The 15,772-nt window shown below is 42.4% G+C and overlaps 1 protein-coding gene across 2 annotated transcripts in view; it reads left to right on the top strand.

The window, feature by feature from the left end:
* The window catches only part of PDZRN3 (PDZ domain containing ring finger 3), a 131,192-nt gene extending 117,042 nt beyond the window's left edge, over window positions 1-14,150 (top strand). For both annotated transcript variants that reach the window (XM_068202297.1, XM_068202298.1), the window contains 6 exons: window positions 1,266-1,353; window positions 8,517-8,615; window positions 9,169-9,231; window positions 9,512-9,613; window positions 10,677-10,793; window positions 11,724-14,150. In XM_068202297.1, coding sequence (XP_068058398.1) covers window positions 1,266-1,353; window positions 8,517-8,615; window positions 9,169-9,231; window positions 9,512-9,613; window positions 10,677-10,793; window positions 11,724-13,274 — 2,020 coding nt within the window. In that variant the 3' untranslated portion in view covers window positions 13,275-14,150. The remainder of the gene's footprint in view (window positions 1-1,265; window positions 1,354-8,516; window positions 8,616-9,168; window positions 9,232-9,511; window positions 9,614-10,676; window positions 10,794-11,723) is intronic.
* Window positions 14,151-15,772: the final 1,622 nt, after the last annotated feature.

Below are 15,772 nucleotides of genomic sequence, written 5' to 3'. Positions count from 1 at the left end.
GGGAAATGGGGTTTGGCTGCAAACAGACGCTGATCCTGCACTGCCCTGGGCGACTTTCAGAGCACAGCAACCTTCACACACTGAGCCAGGACCGCTCCATGGCAGTGTCTGTTCCTCTCATGACCCTGCTGATACTCAAAGGGTGGTTCCAGCCACCTGTTCCCAGCCCACTCAAAATTCAAGCACAGCAGCACCATTTAGTGGAAATACTTGACAAAAGGCTGGAGCTCTGAGCTTGCCGTGAACAAACAGGAGCCTGTGGAGAGGACATGATTATTCCTTGGGCCTCGACACTGCACCTCCCAACCTCACCTGCACTAGGGGCTTTTAGTACCTCTGACTTGCCAAGTGCACTTAGAAAATAGCAAAGATTCATTCCTGATGAATCATTTAGGAAAAAATTCTTCCCTGTGAGGGTGATGAGGCCATGGCACAGGTTGCCCAGAGAAGTTGTGGCTGCCCCATTCCTGGAAGTGTCCAGGTTGGATACTTGGTCTAGTGGACCAAGGTTGGAGCAACCTGGTCTAGTGGAAGGTGTCCCTGCCCATGGCAAGGGTGGAATGAGATTTTCCTTAAGGTGCCTTCCACCCCAAACTGTCCCATGATTTTATTATTCTGTAATTTAGGTTGCAATGCATTATTCCACCTTAGCCCTATCAGTTCCACATTGTTCCTTAATGATTAACCCCATCTGCTGGATCACCAGGTCCCTTCCTCTGGGTCCTCACAGCCTTTCTCATGCCAGGGCCACACTCAGCTCTCTGGCTGTGCTGTCACCCAGCCCGTGAAAGCAGAGTCATTTTTTCCTAGTGTTTCCTCTCACTTCCCCCAATTCCATTCAGATTAATCTCGCCTGCCTCTAACAACTTGACTTCCCTGTCCAATTAGCAGATGCTGTTACATAAATAGCCTCAGCCATGTATCTACTTAACAGAGAATTAAACAGAGTTTACTTTCACTGCAGATAAAACAATCCAGCACAGAAAACAGTGATCATAAGAGCATTACACTGCTTACAACTTCCAAAGTAAAGGCAGTGCAAGTGTGGGAGAGCTCAAGCAGTAAAAAGCAGCAGGCTGTCCTCCTACAATACATGGAATTTTCATTTCAAACACTTACGGGGTGAGTGGTGTAGCTTATAGAAATAACCACATGCAGCTCCTCAGTGTGGGGATCACTCCATCATCTCCCCTGCAAGCTTGGAATGCATTAACGAGTTCCACTGAAGTCCTGAGTGCTGTCCTAAAAACTACCTTTTCTTCCAGCCATCCATCCGTGCATGAATACTATGACCCAAATGACTACATGGGAGGAATTCATCAAGAAATGGACCGGGATGAGTTGGAATTAGAGGTACTTAATCTGAGTAACTATTTCATTTCCATATGCACCTCAAGGTCTTTGAATTGCATAAAGTGGAAAGAGTTTTCAAAGCAGATGTTTGTGACAACATTGTTCACTAGCTGCTGATACCTTTATCACTCCATTGAACCGTGAGCCAGGCACTGATGATCATCAGCTAACAAATTAACATAAATAATGAAGTCATTGATTCCTTTAATTAAATACCGTGTAAGTGTGCTGATTTAAGCTTTCTGAAAATCTGAAAGGCTCTGCTGAGTGGCAGGACCTGTTCCACATAACCACACTAAAAATGTGTGAGTTTCCCTTAAATGTTTCCTGACTGAGAAACAGATGTTCTTGATCATGTAATTTTGAAGTGTGTTAAGTTTACAAGACAAGGCCAGAATAGATTTGCCACTATACTAAGCTGTTCCACCCTTTTTCATTACTTAAGTGACATATGTATACATATGAAATTACAGATAATAAAAGTTGAACCAGTCATGAAAGTATGCAAGTCCTTTTCCCTGCCAAATTTTTAAAAATCACTTTTGGTTTTAGTGCTTGTATATCTCATCAGAAGTTCATCTTCAGTTTTCTCATTCCTAATTTTAATAGCCTGCTCCCAACCATTCAAGGTACGGCACAGAAATTGTTGGGCTCTGCAAGATACTTAAGCAGCACTGACCCAGTGAAGTGTTTTTCATTATTTGTAATAAACAGTAGTAAAATATCCCAATAGCTTTAAATACAGCCAGCAATGTCTGACCCAGCTGTTCTATCCAAGACTATCAGTAAGAGAATATTTTATGCCCTTAGCTGGCTTGCACTCTTGATTTCTTAGATCCTGGTCCTGCTAACACCTATTTGTCACAGCAAGCTGTGCTGACCTGCCTGAAGCTGTGCTGAAATCAGTGCAGATTTATCAACAGCTTCAGTGGGAGCAGAGTTCAGTCCTTCCATGAGCACCAGGTTGTTTCCTTCTATAAAAGTGTTTGCAGGATCAAGGACTAAAACCCCATAAAAAGTTTGCAAGCTGTTCTCAAATTCTGCGGATCTGGTAGCAATTCATCTCTGTATACAAACATAAATCAAAGGCAGGATAAAATCAAAGTGCCAGTAAAACAAATGCTACTTAGCAGACTTCAAGGCCTTACTTTTCAAACAAGGGCCTTTTTTTTTCTCTTAAATAAAAACAAATACAATATGGATTTCAGTCTCAAAGGAAAATGTAGAACAAATCAATGTTTTCTACCAGTATCTTTCCAAAATCTACTTTTTAGGAAATCTAATATTGTGGATAAATTCTAAGCTTCCATTAGAAGGTCAACCAGTTGAGCTGAAAACAAACACACTCCAGTAGCCAAACCTTAATATGCCTTAAACCACAATATTAATAATTCTGACATTGATATAGTACTTGATGGCAAAAGGTGATCAGCTCAGTAACACAGGCAGATGAACATTAGGAAAGTCTCTGTAGCCTAATAGTATTTCTTAAAAACCACTAAAGATTCCTGTTCAAATTGTAAAGACTGTGATCAATGGTAAGGTCAAAGTGCTAACAGGGACTCAACTGGCTGGTTGCTTTTTTGTTTGCCTTTTGATAGATATGTTTTAAAAGACCACAAAGGCACTGTTTCATTGACTGCAGCAGGAATGTTGAAAGTAAGAAAGCCATCAAGTCAGCCTTCTGGGTTTCTATGTCTATAAAATGTGCTTGGAATTTAAATCAGAAGCTCCTCATCTAAACTTTTATGGTCTATAACTGACTGGTTAGTGATTTGTAACAAGCAAACAAGACAGAAAAGGTGAAATAGCCAAGTTCACAACAAACCTCCAATGTAAATATCCATAGGAAGGAATTTATGCTGGCAGTATTGCTGAGGTACCAAAATTGTATTCTCGGTTTTATCTCAACATTTGTCTTAAAATTGATGACTCAGAGGTAACTGCCATATATTCTCTGCTACAAAAATAAATAAATACCATTTCTTTTCTTTTGAAGTTTCCATGCCACAAGTAAAGAGGAACTAAATCGTGAACTCCTATTTTATTATAAATTAAAAGTACATTCATTCTTCACAGAGGCCCAGCTAGAAGTCATTTCAGGCTCATAAAGGAAGAATAATGTCACTCCAGGATTCCCCAGCAGTGTTATGCATTAATATGTTTATTCAAACAAGTCTGTCCAGCTGTCAGACACAGCCCAAGCCAGGGCTCTGTCTGTGGAACTTTCTCACATTACAAAGGAGAACATTCTACATCAAAAAGGGGCCTGTTCCCTCCCATTTGACTTTCTGTCTTCACCCTTCCCAAAACGCAACTTGTATGTAGGTCTTTCTTTCCAAGAAAAGAACTGAACTCAGCTGAATGGTTAGCTGAAAGCCAGTGAAGCTTGGAGATGAAAATTACATTAAATGTTTGCTACTGCTGAGAAATTTCCCTCCGATGCTCTCGCTCCGTCTTGGACAGAAATGAAGCATTCTTGTCAAAAGGCTGAAGGAGGACACCAAATTCGTTCAAAGAGCTTTTTGCCCACCCAGTGCACAGCTCCCAGTGTTCCCAGCATGAAACCACAACAGCTGATCAGCAAAAGATGAACACACTGAGCACAAAAAAGTGCTTCAAGATCTGAAATTAATACTCCACTGCTTTTAGGAAACCATGAGTAAAAGCGAGTGCCAGGGTTTCAAGCTCTCCCCTTTGCTGTACTTTGCTACTTTGGTTGAAACTTTTCTTTCACTTCTCCAATAATCTGTTTGCAAGGGAGGTGAGAGGCGACTCTGAACATGTGAATTAGAAGGCTCCATCACAGGCACTCTGCAATTTTTATTCCATCCTGGTTTACAAAGCGTTTCAAAGCATCTTTTATGTGAATATATTTCTTGTCTATGAAAACTCCAGCTCCACAGGGAGTTGCACAGATCAGGAGCTTCTCAAGGCATTGCTGTGTCTGGGAATACAAAGAGCTGCAGCCCGAGCAGGCCTGCTTCAGGCAGTGATTGAATATGGAAAGGTTTAAAAAGCTTCACAGCTGCACTTTCTAACACAAATATTTGTATGTTCTCTGTTTGGAACAAATGCAAAAGTGGTAAAACATTTCATCTGGCTCACAAGCCAGCACTGAAAAGTTGTCCTGCCTCAGCTCTCTGGAGGTTTTCAGCCTGGCCTCAGCACCTCGTGCTGTGAGAAAGGTCTCAGTTATGGAGCTCTGCCCATCTGCTTGGCAGAGAGCCTGGCATCCTCCAAGTTATCTTACTGAGCCATCCCAAACCCCTTTTCATCAGGGTGAGAAACACTTTTCTTCAGCCTTCCCCAGCACCACTGGTGATTAAAGCTGGTCCAGCCTCTATGGTCTGACAGAGAATTCCCATCACAGAGCTGGGCTGCCACAGAAACCTCCAGGCAGAGTTCTACTTCTCTAGAGCAGAGAATTTTGGGAAGAAAATCTGGCTTATGGCCTTTTCTCCTTTGAAAAGGGAAAGGGTGGGATTCTTTTCCATTTACCTGTGTTGAAAACCACTTTGATATGAAAATACAAATATAAAGATTACTTTCTTAGGTTCAAGAAAGCATGAAGATTTTCCCTCCTGCTGTAACAGGGTCAGTTGCTAAAAAGTAGAAAGGGCCTTATGCAGTATAAAATGAAATAGTTCTTTATATTTATTTCCCTGACTTTGTTTTCTGTGTGAAACCTAGCAAAAGGAAGTACAAAAAAGGGGACACTGCTGGTCAGGTGTGGCAGAGGTCAGCACAGAAAAAAAGTCCACCACATCTTACAGAGAGAGGGAGAAGGACAGAGCATTGACCATGCAAGCTGTGGGTGAGGCTTTCTGAGTGACTGAACTATTCTTACCCACTGCTGTCATTTCAGATCTCTACTGCTCATTTCTGTTAGAGGAAGGACTCTGATTTTTATAAATTTGCAGGCAGGCCATAATTCTAAATCAGCAGTACAATAATTCAATAATCCTCTGCAAATGAAGGATCTTCTGAGCTTATAGAGGTTAATTTACTATTATCACTTGCTCCTAATTCATTATGATGAGTGGTTGCAGGTATAATGTCACAGGGCATGTTCATTTCTTCTTGTCTTGCTGTAAATGCCAGATGGATTTCAGCAACCAGCTCTGTGAGCCCTCCTTGGCTCTGCATTTGATGAGGAGCCAATAATCTTTCAGACACTTCTCTTGCACAGACTATTTTGAAAGAGCATCCAAATCCTCCTTTGAACATCTCTCAAAATGTCACTTTTACCTGATCTGAAGAAGCAGATTTGAATTATCTGCGAGTGTAAAAATTGTCATAGACAGAATTTTCACATTTATGATATTAACCCAGCCCCAGCATTCCCACACTCTGTGTGCCAGCTGCTTTCTGTGGCTGCAGACCAGGTGTGGAATAACCTCAGCGTGTCCCTTCCACTGCCCAGGAGTGCAGCCCCCGAGACAGAACTGTAAGAAATGGCAAGTCCTGTGGCATTGCAAACACAGGGGCTTACACTCTTGAACTCCTCCAGGCCCACATGAATTTTCCTCTGCTTAATTAATTCCTGGTACAATTACTCAAGCTGCCATAATACCTGTACTTGCAGGTGCCAGTTTTCCATTCTCCCCTTTCATGTATTTCTGCATTACACAGACTTGCCTCTGAATATGGAAAATAACCTCTGCTTTGAAGACTCTGGTGTTGATTCTTCAACTCCAACTGGAATTACACACTTTTATCTCTCAAATATTTCAAACCTTTATGATTATATTAAAACTTCACTGACGCAAAGACCTACAGAAGGCAGCTGTTCCTATGTTTAAGTTCATAAAATTATAATATTTGGGTAGCATCAAATCCACTTTCTCTCTTCCTACCAAGGACTAGAGGGATTGTACTCAAGAGTAAGTCTGTCAACTAATTACTCATAAAAATTCAGGTTCTAACACCTGCTCTATAAATTTTTTCTGCTCTAGCTTTTCTTGCTGCTTTATTTCTGTGTGTTTTTAAACAACAGATAGCTCTTTTCCTTACAAAATATATATTATTTAATTTACCAGATGATTTATTACCTTCCAGTATATCAGAGGTCACATCTCAGATGGTACAATTTAAATATAAACCCATATTTTATTTTTAATTATCATAGCCTTTATAGTTGTACACTCTTGGAAAAACACCTATTGTTAGTAAAAACATGTGGCAAGTAAGAATGAAAATAACAGCTTGCTCCCTCTTTTCCTTCCACTCCAAGAGTTTGTAGTTACTCAGGATCTATTTAAGCAATGGTCAAAGTCTCCATATATTTCTCTTTGGTTTTGTGGGGGTTTTTTAACATTATTTTTTTTTTTTCACTGACAGTATGGCAAGCAGTAGAATGAGCCCCGCTAGAAATTTCTCGCCACATTTTCAAATCAATATAAAAGCATTCCTGAAGATCATGAAACTTTTTTGTTAAAGTATGCAGGGAGTATGGGAATCGTTCTGGGCCTGAATTAGGCTCAATCCACAAATTCCCACCTCACCCCCAGTTCACTCCATCCAAGGGTAAATGCAGGATAAACCCACTGACTGCAGTGACATTCTGGAGGATCAGCTGAGATCAGAACAGAATCCACTTTGTCTCATCTTTCTTCTGAAGACTCTGCATCTCCTCTCTAGAAAGCTCCAAAGCTTTAGAAATGTGAAGAAAACCCCACTATTAAAGCATTGTGTTCAAACCTTTAAGTAACAAAAGAGGAGGGGAAAAAAGCACAGCAGTTCACCATGGATACTATTGATTGAATCCACTTAAATACCAGCTGAAATGTCACTGACATTTACAGCTACGCTTCTTTAGGGGGGAAAAAAAAAGAAATTACACATGTTGACAAGTAAATAACACGAGATTGCTGATCTTGGCAGCTGTCAGCTAGACACACCGATAAATTATTCATATCGGCTTGTTTTATTGTCTTGCCCCTTCCAAATGGCACAGCAGCAGAGATGCCAGAAAGAAGGAGCTGTGTTGTCAGGACTTTTCCTCTGGAATGGCAGGTCCAAGCACAAATAGAGGGTGCAGGGTCTGCCTTGGGCTGGGACAGCCCTTGGATCTTCTGTGTCCCTTTGGCTGCTCCCACTTTTCCCTTTCAGCAGAGCCCAGATCTGCCTGGCCTGAGGAGCAGCAGGACCTTGCCAAGCCTCACTCACTCCCCTCACCTGAGGAGGTAAAAACACAGCTCCAGGTGCTTTCAGCCCTCTGTGTGTGCAGCAAAACCCGTCCTCCCCACGGCAGCATCCTCAGGACCAGCCCAGCAGTCACAGCCGGTGGGTTAAACACGTTAAACCCCCGGGATATCCCTCACGAGCAAAAAAGCAAGACTGAAAGATGCCACAGGGATGGTCACCAGCCAGGAACATCCCCCAGCCTGGGGCTATCTCCATGGATTTTACAACCCTTCCTACCAACCAGTGTCACACAGCAGCAGCAAACACAGAAGACAAAAAAAAAAAAAAAAAAAAAGAAAATAAACCTCAGGAATTCCTCGTGGGAAAAAAAAGCGTGGAGGAAGAACATGCATTTTTAAGATGGGTTAAATGTCTCCGAGATTAATGAGACCACCATGACCTGCTGAAACCAAACACTTGCAAGATACTGAAATGCTTATTATGTTTCTATTACCAATAGCAAATGCTTTGCTGACAATATATTGATCTTCAGTCACACTTTTGAGAAATTTATTAGATGACTTCATGAAAATGATACAATTTAAAGTAATAGAGTATTAGTTTTTTCTGAAAAGCCAGAGAATTACGCTGCTTATTAGGAAATATGTATCAGCTGTGACAAATATTGAAATCATACTTTATAAGTATTTTCGCCTTTGAAGTCTTAGCACTACATGAAATATAGGTAATTTTTCTTCCTTAAGATCAATAGAAGGTCTATTTTCAAAATGACTTCTTATTGATTGAAGGGTCAAAAATGTCCCAGGTATTGATTGTATGCATATAATCACGTTTTGCTCAGTAAGTTAACCTCGTCTACAAGTGAAATCAAAAGACATCCACTATATCACTTAAGCAAAATATTTTCATTGCATTTGAAAAATTGCTTCCATCAGTCACCAGTTTCTCACTGACAATATATTTTCTATATTTTCCTTCTTTTTTTTTTTTTTTTTTTTTTCCCAAAACCTCAGGAAGTGGATTTACACAGAGTGAACAGCCAGGACAAGCTTGGCCTCACTGTCTGTTACAGAACGGATGATGAAGATGACATGGGTATTTATGTGAGTGAGGTAAGACTGAGCTGCCTTCCATAAGATACTATTTGTCTTTTCAGCTGCGTTCTTGGGCAGTTAAGACATTTATCCTCCATTTGTACCATGTTGGATAAACAGCCAAAATGCAATAATTGGAAGAGATCTAATTATTTTCCTTTTCTCCAAACTGAGTGCAGTCCTGCTCCCACTGAAGTCAAATTTCATTATATTAACAATGATCTATTTCAGATGATGCCTTCAGAGTATTTTCATATATTCCCCCTTTAATTTTTATTCTTGATTATTCCTGAAACAATATAAACTACAAAAAAAACCCCACACACTTTTATTTGCAAACATCTGGGGCCCGTTTCTCTCTCCTTGTCCCTTTCCATGAAAAAAGTAGCATTTTATACAGCGACACCTTTTCGCTACGCAGAACCATTTCAAATTAATTGCACCAATCTGGGGAAAGAAACTCATCATTAAATCTAAAACCTTCCATTGAAACGCACCACCCAGGAAATGAGGGGAAGTGAATACTGAGCTCCCAAACCTGCAGAGCACTCAGAGGTCTCTTGTGTTGCAGATTGATCCCAACAGCATCGCAGCGAAGGACGGGCGGCTGCGAGAAGGGGATCGCATTATCCAGGTACGTGTGGGAGGCGCCCCAGGTGTCCTAAACCCCAGAATTCCAGTGTCCTAAACCCCAGAACTCCATTTCCTGCCCTCCTAACAAGGCTCTGCACCTGCCATGCAGGGGGGTGGAACAGCATCACATGTCCAAACCACCACACTGGCCCAGCACTTCTCTGCACAAGGCTGGGGATGTGTGTGTGGAGCCATCCAGCCAAGCATTTCCATGGGGCTGGGCACAGCAGCATCCAGGGGTCCCTATGAAAACCCTTCATGGTGGTGTTGTTTCTTTAAAGATCAATGGCATCGAGGTGCAGAACCGAGAGGAAGCTGTGGCACTTCTCTCCAGTGAGGAGAGCAAGAATATCTCCTTACTTGTGGCAAGACCAGAAATTCAGGTACAGTAGCAACAAAAAAACCCTCACCTGAGTCTTAATTAAAACACCTGCTGTTTTGTAGAAAGCAGTTCTTTCAAATTGTTTAACCTGTCTAAATCTACCACATCTATCTAAAACCATATTATACACTTTGACTGCACATATATATATATGGCATAAAATAATGGAATTCAGCAGTCACGGTACTTACATATATATTTTATATTAAAATTCAATTTCTAAGACATCTGGTGATTTATATGTACTGCAGTGCTATTACAAACATCAGTGCAAGGCATTATGAATGGTTTTGAGCCACAGTTTTGAAGAACATGCTGAACTCTAATTCCTATAGCTATTGATTATTCATTCATTAAAACACCTATTATTTAGCCCTTCATACACAGTCTCTTAAAGTACTTGAATACTGTCAAGAAGTCTCCTGAGCTGCAATAAAAGGTTGAAGAGGATCCCTTTGTAGAGCAGGGATTAGCACAATAAAGGTGTTGAACAAACAGCCAGGAGCACCATTGTTTGATCTGACTCTGCTCCTGGTGCTGGGGGAGCAGCCCTTGCCAGTGCACCTGGAGACACAGGGTCAGGATCATCTCTGTCTTCTGAGCCTGGATATTTCTGATCTTTCCCATGGGGATAATTGGGAATGGGAGTAAAAATGTCCTACAGACCCCAGCCAGATTTTCCTTCTGGTGTTTGATGCTGCCTCACAAGAGCTTTGGGCTCTGGAGTGTTTTTATACATCTTAATCAAGTTGTGCACAACCCAAAACTGTCCCAACTATCACAAGTATTTCCACGGATCAAAAGACAGATTTTTTTTCATATGTAGAGGGCTGTTGAAGATAAAACCCTGCCGTGGAGATGGAGGCAGCTGTGAGAGGAGGTAGCACAGTCAATACCCACACTTAGCACAAGGACTGGCTCCTTCCCAAGACACAGCAGCACTGTCACAGCAAGGAATCTCCTGAGATTTCCCAACCACTGTCTACAAAGAAAAGCAGTAATTTATGTCAGTCTTCATTCTTTTGACAACGATTGGTTTGTTTTTTCCCTCCCTTTTCACACAGCTGGATGAGGGATGGATGGATGATGACAGAAACGATTTTCTGGATGACTTGCACATGGACATGTTAGAGGAACAGCACCACCAGGCAATGCAATTTACTGCCAGCATGCTTCAGCAGGTACTGCCCTTCTGGTGTGCAGGGCTGTCAAACTTCCCACTGCACTCAATATTCAATATTGAGCTTGGCTGAATACACTTGGTGTCTCAAGTGACACTGAGATCAAGGCAAAAAAAAAAAAAAAAAAAAAAGGACTTTCTGTAAAATCAAGATATTACATGGCTATTCACAGCTTCAACTCAGGGACCAAGATGTTTTAAAATAGTACCTGTTGTGCTTTGTCCCTTACAACATGATCACAATTCTTGGAAATCACTTATCACTGTGGTCACTGAGAGGAGTACTGGGTGTGTGGTGGGTAGAGCAGGCAGAGAGCTGATTTACAGAATCTCCTATTTGATGTGCACACACAGACTGGAAACAGCCTCCCAAAACCTGGAAATCCAAATGGACAACTCAGGAAAATGACTGAAGTAAGATCTGTACAAGAGGAAAAAGGCAAAGCAAAGGTTTTTACATTACAAATTTTATTCAGGGCCACAGATGCAGGGCTTACATTCTCCATCATTCTGCTATGATTAAAGCAGTTTCTCAGTTTTTGCCTAGACTTTTTTCCTAAAGTTTTTCTAGAACTCTGCATCCTCTGTGCCCATCCCCATGTTGTGAGGAGTCATGCTCTCACTTAGGCACTGCAGGACAACTGGATATCATTGTGCACCTAAGTGGGAGAAGAGATATTTTGAAAATGTGACTTCTACCACTGTTGCTGCATAGGTGAAACTCAGACCTCAGGTTCTTCTGCAAAGGACATCCACAGCAGGCTGAGGGCTTGGTCACCTTTTCTCCGAGTCCTTAATAATACTCTTTCCCTATAAAATGCAGGAAGTGTAAAAAGTGACGGATTAGGAGAACTATTTAAAAATAAACACCTTGAAATGCTTCATGTGCTTGCAATAATTTTTCTTTGTGTCCTGCTGTTTCTGTTGTTAGAAGAAGCACGAGGAGGATGGAGGCACCACAGACACAGCCACGATTTTGTCCAACCAGCACGAGAAGGACAGCGGCGTGGGGCGCACGGACGACAGCACTCGCAACGACGAGAGCTCCGAGCAGGAGAACAATGGGGACGATCACACCACCTCCTCCAACACCTTGGGGAGCCAGAAGAAGCTGACCTACAGCCACGACACCCTGGGAAGTGGGGACATGCAGTTCAGCAACGAGTCCTTCATCTCAGCTGACTGCACCGATGTCGACTTCCTCGGCATCCCCGTGGATGAGTGCGAGCGGTTCCGGGAGCTGCTGGAGCTGAAATGCCAGGTGAAGTCTGCCAACCCCTACAGTCTGTACTACCACAACAGCACCCTGGAGATGAGCAAAAGCGACCAAGAGAGCGTCGACAGAGAGCTGGAGATGCTCAACGAGGAACTGCGCAACATCGAGCTGGAGTGCCTGAACATCGTGAGGGCGCACAAAATGCAGCAGCTGAAGGAGCAGTGCCGGGAGCCCTGGATGCTGCACAACAGCGGCTTCCGAAACTACAACACGAGCATCGACGTCCGCAGGCACGAGCTCTCGGACATCACCGAGCTGCCCGAGAAGTCCGACAAGGACAGCTCGAGTGCCTACAACACGGGCGAGAGCTGCCGGAGCACGCCGCTGACGCTGGAGATCTCCCCCGACAATTCCCTGCGCAGAACCGCGGAAGGCGTTAGCTGTCAAGGTAACGAGGGGGCAGTGGCCTATAATGTCTCCCAAAAGAATTTGTGTGCCGGCTCAGAGAGCCATGAATCCAGCGCTGGTAAGTGCCACACCTCTGCTAAAGATCCTGACCCTGGCAAGCAGCTGGAGAGCAAGGAGAGGAAAGGCGGCGACGGCAGCAAAAGCCCCACTCATGGTCAGAAGGCCTCGGGCTCCTACGTGTCCCCCTACCACCACTCTCCCTACAAACACGCTCACATCCCTGCCCATGCCCAGCACTACCAGAGCTACATGCAGCTGATCCAGCAGAAATCCGCCGTGGAATACGCACAGAGCCAGATGAGCCTGGTGAGTATGTGCAAGGACTTGGCCTCGGGCCAGAGCGAGCCCAGGATGGAGTGGAAGGTCAAGGTCAGGAGCGACGGGACGCGCTACATCACCAAGAGGCCGGTGAGGGACAGGCTGCTGAGGGAACGGGCCATCAAGATCAAGGAGGAGCGCAGTGGGATGACCACGGATGACGATGCCATCAGTGAGATGAAGATGGGCCGGTACTGGAGCAAGGAGGAGAGGAAGCAGCACTTGGTGAAAGCCAAGGAGCAGAGGAGGCGGAGGGAGTTCATGATGCAGAGCAGGTTGGAGTGCTTAAAGGAACAGCAAGGTGCAGAGGAGAAGAAGGAGATGAACATCATTGAACTGAGCCACAAAAAAATGATGAAGAAGAGAAATAAAAAAATATTTGACAATTGGATGACAATCCAAGAACTGCTAACCCACGGAACAAAGTCACCAGACGGCACGCGGGTGTACAATTCCTTCCTGTCAGTGACTACTGTATAATCAACCCCCAGCGCTAAATTATGTACATAAAACACTACCAGTGGGGTAGGAATCCATGCCTCGTTCAATGTGGCAAGATTTTTGTATATAAGATACAGTCACTGAGTTTATAGTTCAAATACTGAACTCTACAACTGTGGGTGCCAGGATCTCCATTCTGCAGTGGAGAGAAAGCTTGCCCATCTCCTTCAAAGGCAATATTAGCAGTGCTTTTTGGAGTACTGATTGTACTTTTTTACTTGTTACCTTTTACATGAAGTGTTTAAATATCAGAAATGTATTAACCATACTTACACAGGTAATTTGCTTAAACTATATTCATATTAAAAGGTACCCGTGCTTTTCTTTACCTAAAAAAAAAAATGCAAGAAACCCACAGGAGCAACTGCACATATGTATTTTTGTTTGTGAAACCATTTTTTGTGATGTTATTTTGCTGTTCACTTCTACACAGAGTGCTGTTTATCAATACTTAGCTCAAGGTTTAAACTCAGAATCATTCTCTTGTAATATTTAACATTTATCAAACAGCAGTTTTTAGTGTTATGCTCAACATTGAAACATTTTTCTCTTTAAGGTTTCTGAAAGAAGTATAGAGGTTTCATCTGAAAAGCCTGAGGCAAAGTACACTATTATGCAGCTTTAAAGGATTTTAAAGCATGTTTGCAAATGTTGCAACCTATTGAAGAAACGTGCATGTACAGCTAATTTGTTTATATAAGACAGTTTGTGGAATTTGAAAAGCCCATGGTAGTAACTGTTTGCTTTATAGATTTGAATGTATTGAATTATAAAAGCAGTTTCATGAAATCATCATTAGCTACAAACGTTAACAAGTAAAATGAAGCAAAATAAATTATTGTTTTATATTTCAAACTACTTTAAATTCTTTTTATTCCCTTATGGTTTCACCACCTAGAATATAATTTTATGGAGTTCTGTAGCTCCTTGTTCTGTAGCTCTGTTCTGTAGCTCCTGTGCTGCAGAAATGCCTGGACAGCCACTGGAGCCAAACCTGAGGGAATAATTGGCATTCTGCTTTGGGGGGAACTTGGATTGAGGCTTTCCTGAGGGAAGAGACAAGGGAGAAGCACGAGGAATATCAAGAGGAAAATCAAGCAATGCTTATCTTCAGCTCAGAAGCTATTTAAGGTGACTTATAAGAAAGAAATAGATCTTCTGCTCTCCTGCTTTGCTTTGGTTTGTGGCCTCTTAGTGGTGTATAAACCCCACCTACAGCCTTCAGTGGGGGTTTGCATTAAAACCAGAAAATATATAAATTAAAACATATAAAAACTAAAGCAAATAAATATACAAATTAAAGGAGATGGTGAAAAAAATAACAGAGGTGTCGATGAGGTATGACATTCCTTTCTGTGTTTTCTATTTCTGATTAAGAATTCAGATATAAATTGGAATATTCTGCTGGATTAAGTGATGTAGACTCATTATGAATAGTTCCCAGATCCTCCATCCTCTCTCCCTTTTTCCTTGAAAACCTGCTCCCAAACCTTCTAAGTTTTTCTTCTGGACCTTTCTGTCATAACTCAAATGAGCAAAAATTGCAATCTTGGTGATAGAAGTGCAAAACTGGAAGGGGAGAGATTAACAGCTTCTTGTGCCTATTTTGTCTGTCATCGAGAAGCAAACAACAGATTTGTCCAGGTTTCTTTCTGCTCCCTCTGTGGACTAGCACTGAATTCCATGAAATGTGTCTGCCACACTCCACAGTGAACTTCTATATACCTGGAAATGCCCCTTCAGCCCGTGTAATCTGGCACTCTTGTCAATAAGCCTCTGCAAATTTATCTTCAAACTGTATTTTCCTTGGGGATAAAGAGCTGCTCCTGCTGCAGTCTGTGCAAGGTTTCTCTATTGACTTTGCTGGAGCTGGGGTTTCACCTGACATGCACCAGCTGTTGCCATCACCAGTGGTACAGTGGGAAAAACACCAGATTTTCACACACTGCTGTCAGTGTAAGACATTTGCCACCTCTGTCTCAAACCTTCTTCACCCTGAGTTCATCTTCTGTTCATCCCAGCTGCAGGTGTGAGAACCACAGCAAAATATACTGCCCCTCCTCAAGCCCACACACTCAGGTGTACAGAGCTGTGATTAGTGTGGAATAACCATCCTTAAGCCAGGCATGGAAAGACAGCTAAGCCACCTTTAGTCTGCCTGGAAATATTAGAGTAAGATTTGAAATGTTCTAATGAGGAATAATTATTATCAAGCTGCTCCTCATAGAAGCAGACTCCTTTGGAATAACCTCGCATGTGGTGGTTCCTTTGGGCACCAGTGACATCAGTGCTGAGCATTTTGTGCATTGGGTACCAGCAGGATTATGTTTGGGAATTCAGTGTGATATGCAGGAATTACAGCAAAGCAGTCACAGTATAAAATTTACAATCATTAAGGTGTTGAAATAAAATTATTGTCCAAGAATTACTCTCACACCTTCGAGTTTTTCCCTGCTAAACACTTGTTATTTTGGACA

The sequence above is a fragment of the Anomalospiza imberbis genome, chromosome 11, assembly GCF_031753505.1.
Source record: "Anomalospiza imberbis isolate Cuckoo-Finch-1a 21T00152 chromosome 11, ASM3175350v1, whole genome shotgun sequence".
Lineage (NCBI taxonomy): Eukaryota > Metazoa > Chordata > Aves > Passeriformes > Viduidae > Anomalospiza > Anomalospiza imberbis.
The sequence above is the reverse complement of the archived record's forward strand: the minus strand, read 5'-3'. Positions and strand labels throughout refer to the sequence as shown.